General features: G+C 34.1%; 1 protein-coding gene across 3 annotated transcripts in view; it reads left to right on the top strand.

Annotated features, from left to right (window-relative positions):
- The window catches only part of CEP128 (centrosomal protein 128), a 98,986-nt gene that overhangs the window by 55,691 nt on the left and 26,905 nt on the right, over positions 1–16,390 (top strand). For all 3 annotated transcript variants that reach the window (XM_030949092.1, XM_030949091.1, XM_030949093.1), the window contains one exon: positions 15,962–16,011. In XM_030949092.1, coding sequence (XP_030804952.1) covers positions 15,962–16,011 — 50 coding nt within the window. The remainder of the gene's footprint in view (positions 1–15,961; positions 16,012–16,390) is intronic.

Below are 16,390 nucleotides of genomic sequence, written 5' to 3'. Positions count from 1 at the left end.
TTTAAAATACACATGTTCATATTGCAGTACTTATTTTTGAGTATTTGAGGAGTACCTTTGTGCAACATTATATATTACCAGTATGTAAATCTGTGTTTAGTGGAAAACATTTAAATGTAAAGTTCATCACCTTACTTTCATAATTCTAACACTTATGATTTTGTTGTGGATTTTTTGGGGGGTTTTTTTTTTGTTTGTTTTTTTGTTTTTTGTTTTGTTTTCATATACCTGGTGAATTGAGGTGCCTACTGCTAAAAAAAGAAACAATGTGCAAACCCAAGAAAACAGATTCATTGAAATATATATGTATGTGCTTCATGCATATGTACATACTGCATCAATATTGTATGTACTTCAGCTGCCAGGTCAAAAACTTTGTCTTCCTGATTTTTATTATATTTGATGCCTTGGCTGTAGAACATTACTTTCTTGATTGGATTGAAGTTCTAGGAGCAGCATTTTCTGAAAATAAGGCTTGAATGTTGTCTGTATGGGAAACTGCTTCTACTTGCAAAATCAAATGATCAGACAGTATACCGTTTCTTGCAAGACACACTATAAAATGAAAAAATCCTAGTGAAATGATTTTGTTCTGACTCAATGTGCTTAAAATCCATGGAGCACATTTTTATTAAGGAAGAGCTCAAAGGGCAGAATTAAGTTAGGATGCTATTGAATGTAATGCAATGACCTTATAGCTGTTTGGCAATCCACAGTTTACCCTATTAAGTTTTTAATGCCTATTACAAACCAGCTTATTTTTTAGCAGAAGCATATTTAAATTGGCAGAGAACTTAGTTTTTCAGATGCCTTGCTTCTGTCAAGACATGAGCCATGAGTCATGGAACTTGGGAGTGAATTTGTTTTGCATAGCTTCATGTCATCCTCATGTTTGAGGAAGAAGGGACTTTCCTCTCCAAGCTGTTGGGAATGTTGAGCTGATGTTTCTCAAGTGTATTAAAGGGATTATAAGTGTGTTGGGCTATGTTTTATTAAAGTGGCTTCTTACATAAGAGTGGAATGTGGATATTCTACTATATGCATGCTTATTCTCTTAAAAGCTGGAGAAATATTAATACTTCATCCTTGGTCAAGGAGACTTATCTACACAGACTGGTTTAATGAGTTTGTACCATGGACTATTCATGTATTACAGTGAAACAGAGAAAATAAGCAACAGTAGGATAAGATCTGAACTTTAAGGTTGAAATATTTCTAGCTTGTTGCAGAAACATCTCAAATTTGAAAATACAAAAATACTCTGTCCTTTCCGATATATGTATGTTATATACAATATGTATCTAGTATAAAATCTTCAGGCTGGCTTCCGATATTGTGGGAAAATTGCATGATGAGGGGAATAAAAACTGAAAGCTTTCTAAGATTTCTTTTTTGGCTGTTTCAGGATTGATTATATTTTAAAATCTAAGGTTTTTACAGTACACTGCAACTCCTATATTGATCTGATCTTAAAACACTTCAGTGTGTGACGTCTAAAATAACTTGATTAATGTAAGTATTTTGTAGTCTTGCTGTAATGTTATCTGGAAAGAATTTTGATTTCCAAAGAATTATTTACCATAAAGGCAGTGTTACAACTACTAAATTATGAAAATTTCCATTCTTACTGTAATTGGGAATCAATGGTATGATTATGTGGACCATTCAGCAGCATGATTATGCATTTTTCATTCGTTAATCTGCTCTTACTATAAGAATGGCAATGTAAAATGCTTTTAGTTCATAAAATTAGCGTTTCATATTTCCTGAAGTGGTAATGTACAAATATAGTGTGATTGAACTTGAGCATTCTATTTGTTGCTACTCATAAGGTTTTCATAATTAATTTCTTTTTGTTCATTGGGAATTTTGTTGATGATGATTCAATAACTTGTAATAATCTAACTTACTTGAGTAGTAGTGTAACAATATTGGACTGATCCAGGAACCACACTGCATTCAGTTAGGAGGAAATGTCAGTACTCATAGTGTCGCTGGGATCAACTGTAGTCAGGGCATTTTTACAGAGCTGTATAAGTCCTGTAAATGTGTGTGGTCATCAGAAGCTGGATAGTTTCTTTCTCCATCTGAATCCCCAATCTGAATAATCTTTTATAACACCAGGTCAAGAAAAAGTGGTATCAGGTGTCTTGTACCTTAAAATTTGTTGCATATGTAGTGTTCTCATCTGATTTGTGCCCTGAAGTATAGTGTGCAAGTTGCGTGTGTACTCTGGTTCCAAGAAGATTATCTGACTTTATTCTTTTTCCTGAGCAGTGTTTTTAATCTGTGTCCTGTAAGAGATGATTGTTTTATTCATTTGCTCTGAAGATTTGTTTGCACTGCCTTATTTTAAATTGCTCTATAGACTTTGTTTGCACTGCCTTAGCAGAGCAAATGAGATCCAAAAGAAAGAGTTTATTCCAGAAGAAGTTGTAATACTAGTGTATTTCGGCTCAAGTAAACTGATTTGCTGGTGTATAAAATACACATCAAGGCAGCAGAAGGACGCACATTTACAGTAAACCAAGTTTTTATTAAATGGGAAAATATCTGCTGCTGATCATGCTAGTGCTTTGGGACAAATGAACTTGGATGATCAAGTGTGTAGAGGAGAAGCACAGTTGTGTGTTGCACTGCGATGTTATACTGTGTAAAGTGTAGGTCTGGAAAAGATGCTGTCAGAAAGCTTGACAGAGTAGAGAAACCTAGCATGATTAATTTTAAATATTACTTCGACACTGAAAGTTGTCTATGATTTGTATTTTATTGTCATTATTAAAACAGTAGGTTGTCATACAGAAAAAAGATACAATCCTTGTGTCAATTAAAAGGTGTTTTCAAAAAAATATTCTGGCAGCAAATGTTGTTGCAGTAAAGGAAAATTATATTAGAAAAAGGGGTAAAATTAGAGAAGCCACAGAAAAGCATACAAACTTCTGGGTAAGAGGTAGAAAAAAGTTTCTGAAAAGCAGACTTAGATTTTCATTTTGGTTATTTTCTTGTTTTCTGAAGAAAGTTTAGAACCATATTTTCACAGTACAAAATATATTTTAGAGCTGAGGCTTAAATCTTTACTTTTGGTCTCAGGAGCTTTAATTTTTGTAATTATATTTTGTTATATGTAATATAAAGACACAAGGGAAGAGAAATTTAGCCATCTGAAAAGATGGCTAGAGGGTATAAAAGCCATGCATAAACAGTATGAATTTTCAACATTGGTTGTATATTAAGAGAGTAGTTTTTTGTTGTTTTCTCTGTTCTCAGGAGGCATGAGCAGATCAATGCACATTATAACCTATGTCTCTTAGCAGCTATACATGAGGGGCATTTCCAGAGAAGCACATTTACTCTTAGCTTGGTACCTCCCATGCCTAACCTAGGAGATGATGCCCCAGCAAATTTCTGTTTACCAACGTAACTTATAATGTGTGCTGCAAGAGGCATTGTATAAAAACATACCAAATACTTTAATACTTTAGCAAAATTCCGTTTGTTCCTTGCATCTGCATTGCTGAGATTAAACAGATGTGCAACTATAATGTAAATAGGTAAAGGATTAGGTACATAGAATACTCAGCGTGTTCTCCCATTTACAATGGTATTTTTGTGGAATTTTGACAGTAATTTTGCCATTTCTTTGATTACTATTTGAATATATCTGTCAAAATTATGTAGTGTCGGGAGAATGGGATAAGCAATTCTATAAAAAGCATAATTTATTTGCAGCTCTTTTCAACCTTGTAATAAGATTTGCAGTGTGTTTTTATAACAAATAGATTTTTTCTAGTACATTTATTATACTGCTCATACTTAATATACATTTCTCCATGTAATCTCCATTGGGAGATAATTGCCTTCTTACCTTTTAAATCAGTTAAAACAGCAGTGTAAATTTGGGGTTTTTGTGATCAGTATCCAGAAATTCTGTTGATCAGAAATAGAAAGTCAAGTGTCAGTTGAAAATTACACATACTCCACTGCACAAGAGAAAGAAAAGAAAAAAGCTCTGATGTTGCTCTTTGTTTATAATATAATATATGTAATTTTCCGTTTAAAATTCTCTTCTCTTTTGGAATATAGGAGAGATGTCTTCCTCAAATCTATGTATAAAAACTTCTTGAAAAAATTTACTGGACTTGTTGTACTGTAGGTTTTTGCAATTGACTATATAGAAGGAATAGTAAGTTAGTGCATTTAGGTAGTGTAATTTTCAAAATAGTTTTTTAGATGTTAAGCAAAATGTGCCGTTCACTGAAACTTAAAATGTTTGCCAGCTGAGCTGGTAAGTCTCAGTTGTATATCATCAGTTACCATGGGACAGTAGAAAAACAGGCTTGTCCCATCAAGGAATAAACTTAAAGTCTAACTGCAGCTGAAAAAATGACAAGTAAACGTTACTATTATGGCTTTCTTCATAATTGCCAGCTCAGTTTATTGCATCTTCCTATGTAGTATGTGTAATAGACACTTATATAATTTCTAGTTGCATTTTGTTGGGTGTCAATAAGACATACTGATGTCTGTGCATGTATGTTTGTTTGGTTGAAGTAAGTGTTTTCTCAGAAGCTGTTTGGGTCCTAGTGATACATAGGGCCATCTAGTAGAATTAAAAGCTTTCTTACAGCATTTATCAAGGAGTGAATCCCATGGATGTGTGCTTTTTGTATGCTTTACTCTTCTGACAAAACATCCAAGCTGCTTAAAAGTTCACTTTTTTCCTGAGATTGGTAGGGAAACTTAATTTCCGGATCAGTATCTCTTGAGCTTCTCATATTATCTGTTCTCCTATGCTGTGAACATGGATTGTTTAGTTCTGATCTTCAAACAGCTCAATTAAGAAATGCACTTCTAGGCTTTGGGAGAATTACTCATCTCAAGCAACAGGTGACCTTGGCTAGAAATGCTTTCTGTCTTGTAGCTGTTGGCCTCCTTTGGATGGCCCAGTTACTTCAATTCAAATGAGCTGCACTAGCTGCTTCAAAAACCTGGATACCCTTAATCATTGACCATTCCTTAGCTGATAGGTCCAAGATCAGTTCTGTGTGTATTTTCATTAAGATCTGCAGCTGTCTTTCAGATGTAGCCAAAAGGAAATTTGCTGATACGCATAAATATGGTTGGGATGATAAACGTCAAAACAAGAAAATCCTAGGATATTAAGAGAGAGCTCACTGGAGCAAGTGGCATTCAATTTCCTGTTTGTCATTTACATATGCCATACCATGATCTTTATATAGCTACCATGCCCATAAACATATCAACATAATTTTCTAAAACAAGAAATGACAAATTATCTTTCTAGCTTGCAGTTGGTAAATGAAAACAAATTACGTTTCAATTTCTTTCTGTGTACTCCTGGAAACTTTTATTCATTATCAGAAAGGAAATGTTTCTCCATTCAGGAGAGAATTATAAGAATTATGTATTATATGCAGTGATAGAAGTATTCAACTGCATTTTCTGTTTAAAGTGTCAACTATTATGAGGACCTTGCTTTCAGACATTTCTTACTATTTTTTATTTTATATAATGCTGATTTTTTTTTCTTTCCAGGTTATTTAATAGGTTTTCTAATCAAAACTATGGGAGAAAAGGCCATTATCAGTTTCCTTGCATAGATCTGTACTACAGACAGGTGTGATGATAGCTCTCACACACAAATCCAAGGTAATCACGAGTTAGTGGATCAAACTGCAGTTTTCCATTCATGGAGACATTTAATATCACTGCAGAAAAAGGCAGAATTCTTATTTCTGTTTCTCTCACTCCTGTCAGTGATGTTTCTCCATCCCTTGTTCCACGTCTCCTCCTCTTGGACCCCTCTATAATCATGTATTACTCAATATTAGCCACGTAGGACTGTCTGGTTTTTGCAAGTATGCTGTTCTTCTTGTAATGAACTAAGACCTTATGGAGGTTCAGGTTTGTCATTTTGCAAAGCAGGACAAAGTAAGCAAGAGCAATGCACAACCAGAGGCAGGGAGCAAAGAGACCTCCCTGCATTTTGGCAAATGCAGCTGCAAATGCCATCTAGGATGTGATCTGAGCACATCTGGCAGAACTGGAGCACTTGGTGCTAGCACCCTGTCAGCTGGGTTGGACTGGTTTCTGTGGAACATGAAGAAGGAATGATTACATAGCCATTAGTACCCAAACTAGCTTATTTGAAGCTATTAGTAAAGAATTCCATTGTAGTATAAATGTGCTATTAGATTGTTAAGGTTGAAAATTGATGGCCTCTCAGCCAAATTTATGAAGTAAAATCTGAAGTATTTATTCACAACCATTGTATGTTAGATTTTTTTTAAAGTCTGTTCTCAAGATTTATTTCTAGTAGGAACATTATTGCCTGAATTCCAGCACTGGTTGGCTATGTTACTGTTGCATGAGTAATCAATACCTATATATTTGTTAATGGTTTCAGCTAGAAGTATAATCAAGTAATTGACGTTTAAGGCCTTGGAAACATTAAAATTGTCACACAATGCTTAGTGGCAGAAATTCAGAATGTCACTATTTGTGTTTTGTTTGAGAATAATTTCTAAATGCAGTAAATCTCAATTATTTCCTCAATTTTATTTATTTTTAGGGTTTTAAATTTTTTTTTCCTCATAAGAAATTCTGTATAGTTATAACTGAAAAGAGACTTCTGTTATTGTAGTTAATTCATGCCACCCTAATGATAGTCTGAAAGAAGCACTTGAGTTTTACGATAGGTGTTTCAGTAAATAGTAGCCAAAAAAAAAAAGCATGGCAGCATACTCCAAATCTAGTGTTTAACTGTTCAAATACCATGTGTATATGTGTTAACAAATTCTCTCTGGCGTATGTGTCTTTGATAATAAGCAAGATGAAATTTGAAAATACTGTCTTGGTTACTGAAATTAAATTAATATTTTATTACTGCCTTTAATGGTACTAAAAATTGTGCCATGAGTAAAGTTTGTTTTGCAGTTAAAAAAATTTTGCTCTTTTTGCCTGCAAATAAAAGGCATAATCCAGAATCTGTAATAACTGGAGGGATTTCGCCATTGTTACCGTTTGAGGTTTGGATTTTGTGTTTAAAGTGCAGTTACAGACAGTGCTCCTTAGCTCGTGTACGAGGAGGGCATAGGCAGTAACAATGCTGGCTTTTCCTGCTATACTCTTATTTTTTTCCTATCCTTAACCATGTTAAATGGAAAAAAACCATAATGTTGACACAAAGGATGTTACAAGAGGAGGGTAATTTGCAATTATTAGGGTTGTTTTAATATAGTTTAAATCGTTAATTTGAACATAGATTCAACCAACACTTTCTGGTAGAAGGTTGCAGAGTTGTGGATATAGTTTTTATAACTAGATAATTTGTAATCCGAAAATGTCAACATCCTGAAACTCCTAAGCCATTTCCAAACCAGCTATTCAAGCCATTAATTAAACATAATAGGAAAAAAATTGTCAACTGCATTTTTGGTATTTGGTGCATCTCATTTTAATTTTCATGGCAGAAGCCATGCCATTCAGATAAACTTTTTGCTTTACTGGATCAATTTTCCATGGTTTTGTTCATGTTTGGGTGTTTTTTTTGGTTGTATCATTCTTATTTTCAGACAAGAAAGTTGTTCTGTCTAAATTATTAATTTAGTGTGAAATATGTGTATTTAAATGAGTTTTTAAAGAAATTGTTAAATAGAGGCATAAAGAAAATTCGAGCCTGCAGTGGTTTTTTTCTGTCAGTAGAATCATGGCTTAGTAAAGGCTTCAATGAGAAAAGCTATGGTGGTGGCATCCTGCAGCAGTGAAGCAGGTTAAAGATCCATAGTGCAAGGACACTGATATAGAAGATTTAGTATTCCTGGCAATGAAAAGTGGCTGCTTAAGACTGAGACAAGTTGATTGATTAATGAGTCTGCCTAAAACTGAAATTCCAGTGGTCTGACTTTATAAGCTTTGTATATGCTTTTACATCTCTGTAGAGAACAGTTGAGCAAATAATGCAAACAGATGGTTTTCTATAGCTCTGCAGTTGTGACTCACTGTGAGTTAATACCTTTATTGCTATCCCGGCTGTGTTAATTCTGACGTAACATCTCTCTAGATTCTAGAAGAGACCCTTGATTCTATTCTGTCTGTGATTCAGCTTGCTTATTTGGACACTACTTCAGAGAACGAGCAGTACCTGGGTTACCACCTCTTAATTTTTCATAGTGGCAGCTGTTTGGAGATGACACTCATAATTCTAGATAAAAAAATCTTTGTAGGGATTTGTATTAACATACAGACTGTTCCTCTTCTACGTACAAAGATGTGTTTGGCACTTCAAGATTAGTCTATGCCAGTCATTCATGGCTCAAAAGCTACATATCCAGATATGCTGGATATGATCTTCTGCTCATAGGAGAGCCTCTATTTGAATAATAAGCCACACATTCTGTCCCTTTACTGTAAATGGTTCTAGTCCCTTCTTCTTTTCCTCATTCTTACCAGAGTTTCTCTTCCCATAGACACCCTTCTCAATTGACCTTGTTCTTACTTGAACTTTACTTTTTTTTTCCTCTCAATTCTGTGTATTATGATGTATGCTGCTTGATGTAATAAGGAGAAAGAATTTTGGAGTAAGAGGCTAGAAGACATTTCAGCTTTATAAAAACTAAATGCCTTTATTGAAAAAAATGAAATCCTGAATGCTAGCTGCCAGCCATAGTCTGCTTACTTCAGCAGTGAGATTGTTCAGAGGTCCTAAATGCTGAGTACTAGTCTCCAAACTTTGTTGATTGCATGACCCATTGGTAAAAAATTCGTGAGCATGATGCCCTACTATATGTATATTTATTTATGGACAATAAATACATATAAGTATACAACTTGATGATAAATAAGTATACATATCTTTGTAGGTTCAGCCCCACAGAGCTAGAAGACTTGCCTTGATTACATTTTCATAATGAAATTGTCTTTGAACCATAACGAGACATTTTTATTTTTTCACTTCAAGGTTAGCCTTCTTATTTGTCTGTGTCACTAACTGTTTCCTAGTGAAACTTACTGGAACTTGATAAAGCATCTAGGAAGGGATGCCTGTTTTGGGAAGTTGTTCTTTAGTGATTTTTTTGTTTTTAACTAGAAGCCCCAAGGTCCCTCAGGAGCTTTTGGAATCCTCTACAGCATGTCTGCTGGTACATAAATGTCATTCAAAACAAAACAACAGAATGCTTATAGCTGTGCTTCAAGATGTGCTAACTGCATCTATATTCACAACCTTCCCTCCTACAGTAATTTCAATTTCAACCATACTCCTCCTACAGTAATTTCAATTGGGAATCAATATGGTCCTAAACAAATATAATAGCCATGCTCTCTCTCCCAGCTCATACCGTACGCAGTTGGTGACATAGTGAAGTTTTTGGTTGTCGTCACCTTTTGTATTCATAAGAAAGTTCATAGGAATATTTTGTGTGGATTTCAGTGTACTTTGTTTAAGGTTCACGTCAGAAGATAGAGAAATATTTTCTTTAGCCATGTTCAAATGAAGCACAGAAAATTTCCCAGGAATAGAGGGGAGCCAGGAATAGAACTAAAAGATGTCATGTAAGTTTTGGGAAAAAAAAACCTTCTCATTCTTTTGATAAAGGCCTCTTAAAAAGCAGCACATTGGGACCTATAATTTTTTGATTGGTAACCTTATAGTTTAGTTTTTTTAATATATTTAATCTCATATTCAGACAAACTATTCCAATGCAATCATGTTTGGACTGTAGAAGAGGTTGCAGCAGCAACTCGGCCAAGTATCTTGTGTACTTAAGCTGTGTATTTGAATGTATATATATATGTATCCAGTCTTGAACTTGTGAATTCACTGTAGGGCAGACACTGGAGTAGTTCAGGTAATGACAGGTTATAAAACTGATGAGGAGAATTTTGGACTGGTTCTTGGGACAAGTAAAAAGTTGGAAAAGGTTTTGCAAATGAAGTGTGGGAGTTACTCATAAGTGAATGATCTACATCAAATACCAATCAAAGTGAAAGGGAAATAACCCAGTAATGTATCATTCATTCCTAGAAGTCTTCTGAAAGTCATGAGTATAACTTGAATAGAAATTCTCTGAGAATATTAAATCACACTTCTCTGTTGTCTCACACAGCTCCTAAATGATTACATTTGCCTTCTATAAACTATCATTTTTTCTTTTATTTTTCCCCAATAGTAATTAGCTTCAGTGCAAATAGAGAAATATAGACAAGGCTAGACTGCAGATGCAAATGTTTAAAAGTTTTGCTACAAAATATCAGGCCTAAGCCTCAGGGAGTAGAAAGAAAACGGTTCTGTTTCTTTGTATAGTGGTAAATCTCTTAGGGAATCTGAGCAGTGAATTGTTTCCTTCTCTTTTAACTTCTGACACCTTTCTTCTATTTCTTCTTCTGTTATGATTAGGGGTAGGGTAAGCCAATGCATCACGGTAGGTTGAAGAATTTGATGTGGATTTACACAGTAAAAATACAAGTGTATACCTAAAAGTTATCAAAGGAATGAATTAATTAAGAAAAAGTTTCAAGTTTTCTGTAAAGTATATTATTTTGAAATCTTGACTATGTAACTTGCTACCATCTACAGTAGCTAATAAATTGCTAGGAGCTGAAAAGGCAAAGAATATTTCAAAAGGGACTTCCTTTTTAAAAATGGTATTATTTTAAGTCTGGAGCTCTTTTTCAACATAGATGAGAAAACTTTTGATTTAGATACAGATAAACAGCTGTTTTGGTCTTGGTGATCATGAGTATTACATTGCTTGCAGTGGTGGGAACTGAACTAAAATCTTTAAAGACAGTAGAATGTGCTCAGTATTAATATAACAGTTTGGTAATAAACTAGGAAAGCTCTAAACAGTATTCAAAATCACTTGAGACTTTTTCTTTCTTTCTTTTTTAAAATTTTGCCTGGGATTACATAAACATATTCTGAAATACAAATAATGTATGGACCTTGTTCCACACTAGCAAAAATTAATGTTCTAAGAGATACCTATTTCTCTAAAACTCTTTCAAGATGATAATAGTATGGTTATGTAGAAATTCCTTTCATGGCTTGCATGTGTGGCAAGTACTGTTAAAATTACAATAGTGTGAAGCAGGTGCCAGTGCTATTTTACATCTCAGTTGCTTTAGTGCCAGGTTGATTTGTGGTGTTGGGCCTGAGATTAGGAAGCTTGAGCCTCATTGAAACATCCTTTAGAACTGAGTGTTTCTGGATTGTGACAGTTGTCACAGTACTGTGGAGCCATTCATCACAACCTAACACAGGTACAGGGCAAAACTGCAGTTGTTCTGCCTCTACTGGCCATGAATGTATATATATATATATATATATATATATATATATATGTATATATATATATATATATATAGTGAAACACTTTGGTTCTAGCTGAACACTGGTTCAGCTAGAAATATCTTGATTCACCCCCAAAATAGGGCCTTCATGTCAGATTGATTGTGTGAAGGGAAAAACTTGTAAGTGGTATGTGATTAAACTTGGCTGTGTAGATGTGAGCAAGATAAGTAATTTCCAGCTGAGAGAAACTTATATATTCAGCTGCTTGAAAACTCCTTCATACTTGATGGAAACCTGCTTGGCTGCCTTGTGCATCTACAGGAATGCTGCAGTATCTGTTCAGCAGTTTTGTGGGAAGCATATCCAAACGATGAGTGAAAGCTGTACGATGTGTATTTTAAGTGAGAATGATGTGAAATAGTTGACATAAAAAAGCCTTACAATTTTTGATCAAAGCAAATTTAAAGGTAATATGATCAGGGTGTCTAATAAGTGACTTCTCAAGAGTTTCATATCCACTTATATAACTTAAAACCTTAATGTTTAGGGTTACAAACTTTGGGAAATCCAAAATAGTTTTACTAATATCTAACTGAAACCCCTGGCAATTTTTTCCAAACTGCCATTCTTTTCTGGTAATAACCTGGATTTCTTGCTTTAGTGCCACATAATAGCTGTATTTTTTGTATTATGTGAGTTGTTCTTTATTTTCCTGTGTGATCTGTGACTGCTAGGGAGCGGTGAGAGTATTCAGTCAGACCTGCCAGTAGCCTGAAGATATCTAGGATAGATATCTTTAGATATCTTTACAACATATTACCTATGAATTCAAAACTGAACTGTTGTGTGAACACGCATTACTCATCACATCACTGAATCACATTTTAGGATTTCTCACTGTATGAGTATTAATTGCTACATATGAGTAGATATCTATGGCTATAAGAATTGACTCTGTGTGTGCATCTGTATTTGTGCATTCTCCTTGGCTAGAAGAAGATAAACGTAAAGTTGTGGTTTTGGTGCAATTTGTAGGTTTTTCTCTGGCATGTCAATCTTCTCTGAGAATGTGTAGAGGAATGTTGTCTGTCATTATCTTCAGTTTCTAAAATGGGGGGTCATGCAGTGTTTGAAATCAAAAAATGGATGCTCCAGTTATTATAAGGTCAGTGTCTTGTTTCCCACCTTTGTTACACTCAGCACAAAGATAAAGGAGTTGAACATTTTAGTTCATAAAAGAGTTTTAACATTCTAGTTAGTTATTGGAGTATTAATGTATCAGCTAGGATAAATAAGGTAGTACTGTTGCATTTTACTCATTTAAATCAATAAATATCTGCTCCTAAATCTATTTTCTGATACTTTTCACCAGCAATAAAAATTACAACTGGGGGATTTGTGTGTGAAAAATCCTTTCAAATAACCCTTTTTTCCTCACTTGTCAGTGTGGTATGATGGAATATATAGTCTTTATCTCCAGCTTAGTATTTGCAGTGTTTTGAAACATACTGTGGTGGTTCAGTGTCAGGAAAACTGCGAGATAATAATTCTGACAGAGTGTTTTAAATCATAACCTATATTTTTCCTGTAAGTTTGATTAGTGACATCTAATTCAATGTAGTGCAACTTCAAGGACACTTGGTGTATACTGATGCATAGCTCAATGAGATAAATTTGGAATTTGGGCGCTGTAAATAAATTGTTTTTGTATGGCTGCAGAAAAGCATGATCCCTAATTTTACAGACAATGTCCTGAGCTTGTTGCTGATTTTCTGTGGCTTTAAATATCTAAAATATATCTGATTTTTTAATAGTTTTAGCTTATAGTTCCTTATTGGATTGCAAGATTCATATTTAGCTAGAAATAAAAAGGGAATATACTGATGAATATCTTTGTTTCTACATCTCATTTCTCTTGTTGTCTTTTCCCATGTATTATTCATCTTTTGAGAAGAGCCATCAATGCCTAAAGGTGCTTTTTTCAATAATGCTATTTCTTCTAGTAAATTTATAAATTGATGTGTTCTGTGCCCCATGAGAATAATGATGTATTGCTTTGAAAAATCCCCAAGTACCCTATGGTTACATTAGGCCTTGAAAGAAGATGGTGGCAGGATTGTTGTAGCAACCCATGCCACTCTGCAACTTCTTTTACAAACAGAATTTGAATTGGAAAAACTCAGAGGCTGTTCATAGGATGGGTGAAAGGAGCTTCCACTAGGGCCAGTGACCATCTTTGCTCTTTTGCAGACACAATGCATTCTCTGTCTGAACTTTATTGCGACATTATTTTCTGACACATAGCATAAAGCATAAAACATATATTTAAGTTTGCACGAGAACTTAAATATGGGAAGTATTGTACAAATGATAAAATAAATCAACATAGCTTTTCAGATCAAGTAAGCAAAGTTATTCTGTCATGGTAAATGGTGTCCAGAGGAATGATATAATGTGCTATATATGACTTTTTGTATAGCTGTTTAATATAAATGGTTTGGTTTTTTTTTACTTCAGCTTTGGAGAAAACATGTCATTATTTTACATGGAATACTAAATGGAATCATCAGTTGAAATGCAGAACTTGATTTTTAAATATATCTTCATAAAGGATGACTCTGTACAGGTGTATATTTTGTCAGTTAACACACTTGAACACCTGCCTGCCCTTCCAGGGACAGAGTTTTGTGAAGCATCCTGCAGGACAACTGATTTAGGCAGGGGTAGGATAAAGTAAATGGATTCTAGATAACCCTAATTTGAGATGCAGAGCTTTCATATCTAGAGACTGTTGGCAGAAATCAGTTCAACTTATTTTAAATTTCTAGAAGATGTTTGAAAGGAACCTTGTAATAGCAACCTTTTCACTTAGAACAATCTAAGTGAATCTACTAATCTGCTGTGTCTATACAGTAGAATCTTAATTACTACATTAGAATGAAAATAAAGCAAAGTCAAGTAGTAATAATTAAGGGTTTTTGGTCATATGGGACATGGGAATGAATTTTCCATTTCCCACCCTTTTCTCATAACTTATTCCTTGCTCCTAATTTTTTTAAAAGCTTGTATTACAATACAAATCTTTATCAACTTACATATAATACTGGAATATACCCAAAGTAAACATACAGTGCAGCTACTTTTCAACCCAAATTTTTGTACTAATGTTGATGGCAGTGCATTTGGCTACAGTAATTTATGTGGCAGTTGGATCACTGGACTGAAAAAGCATACCAAAGAAAAATCCAGAAAAACATAGATGCACCAAAACAAAGTGAAGAAATGGTAATTTTACTAATTTTAACAAAGGATTTGAAAAAAGTGGCATAGAAGTTAAGAAGAAATAATAGCAAGTCGATCTCTCAGCTTGTGAAAGAATTAAGTAAAATTTTTACATAGTATCTACATCTCTTAAAGGACTGGTGCTTGGAAATCAGTCTCAATCCACATGCAATCAGAAATTAATAATAAGCTATGAAAAAACAGGGTTGGGGTGCTCACAGGAAGGTTTCATAACAAGACAAGAAGAAAAGATCAGAGATACAAAGGAAAAATTAATATCAGAATATTTTCTGTAGTTGCTGTTGTAAATCATTGAAGCTTATCTTTATGAACAATGTAAGTATCAATAAAGTTTATTTCTTATGGAGGCAAACATAGGTACTTTCAGTTAGCTGTTCTGTACTAGGATGCTGAGGAATTTGACAGTCAGAATTCAGTCCTCTAACGTTGTCAAGGCAGTTTCATAATCTCGTAACTCTTCTAATTGCTAGCAAACTGGAGCATATCTGAGTTTAAAGTCAGTTTCTGGTTTAGATAAAGCAGTGCTCTTCTCATGAAAAACTCATGAGTGAACTTCTGATAGCTGAAATAGCCATAAGCCTGCAGCATGTTTTTTTGTTTTTCCTGCTCTTTATGAGGTTATAACTTCGAGGTCCCAGAATTCTATATATGTTACAATTTATCAAAAACATGATTTTAATCATAAAACTATGTGAATGAAGTAAAAGGGAAAAGCAACTCATGACATAAGCCACAGAATTTAAAAAAATTAATTTCTAATCTGAAATAGTATGTATGTGCATATATGTGCCAATGTCTATAATTGTCACACATGATGATACAAGATATTAGGATTTTATCTTGTAAAGACTGTAAGAAACTTTTCTAATATTTTGTCACAGTGAATTATTTTCCTTAGCAAATTTTTTCCATTTTAGTGAGAGGAGGTAATTATTGTGAGTCAAAAATAGTCTACAACATTCTATAGTAACTTTTCATATACAATTCCATTGCTTTGACAGTCAGTTTTAGTTAATTTTTAGGCAGAATCTCTTTGATTTTTTTATTCAATTCTAAAAATGCACCAGAAGATTTATTTCAGGATAGAAAAGTTTATCTGTAAATCTTAAAGCTCTTTTCCCCCCAGTCAGACTGTGTTCTTAAGGCTGTTTTTTAGTCACCTCAACAACCCATGCTTGGAAACAATCATATCACTGCCACTTTTAATCTATTATTTGATCAGCTGAAAAGGGGTGTTGTGAAATCTGTAAAATAAAAAACTCAATGACTGTTTTACACAATACTTTTTCTATCAGGCCGCGAGACAGGAATTTGAATTTACAAGTTCCATTTTTCATTTCGCAGAGCTACTAGAGAAGACGCATAGAAGAGAAGAAGAAATGGGAGCTCTCCAGGTATATTTTCTGCTCAATTAACTACCTACATTTTTTGTTAAATTTCTTTAAACTGCCGTATTGTATTACAGCATTATGATTTTCTGAACTGCCTTATAGCTTAAATTCAGATTTGGAAATATATGCAGACAAAGACCCAATAGCTAGTAATACTCACTGCTGAGTTTTTTCATTGGTTGGGTTAAATTCTCTGGGCTGTGTTACTTTCTTTTGTAAAACTGAATAAAACTGAAAGTAAAATATTCCAAGTAAGTATTTAAAGCCTCTGAAGCACTAAATGTTCATAGTCGCCTTTCTGAGGAAGAATAGACCAGTCAGTATTTGCTAGGACCTGATACAATATTATCAATCCTTATTGTATGTCATCTAGCAGTAAAGT

This window comes from Camarhynchus parvulus, chromosome 5 (assembly GCF_901933205.1).
Source record: "Camarhynchus parvulus chromosome 5, STF_HiC, whole genome shotgun sequence".
NCBI classification, from domain to species: Eukaryota; Metazoa; Chordata; class Aves; order Passeriformes; family Thraupidae; genus Camarhynchus; species Camarhynchus parvulus.
This window is presented reverse-complemented; position numbering and strand designations above follow the sequence as displayed.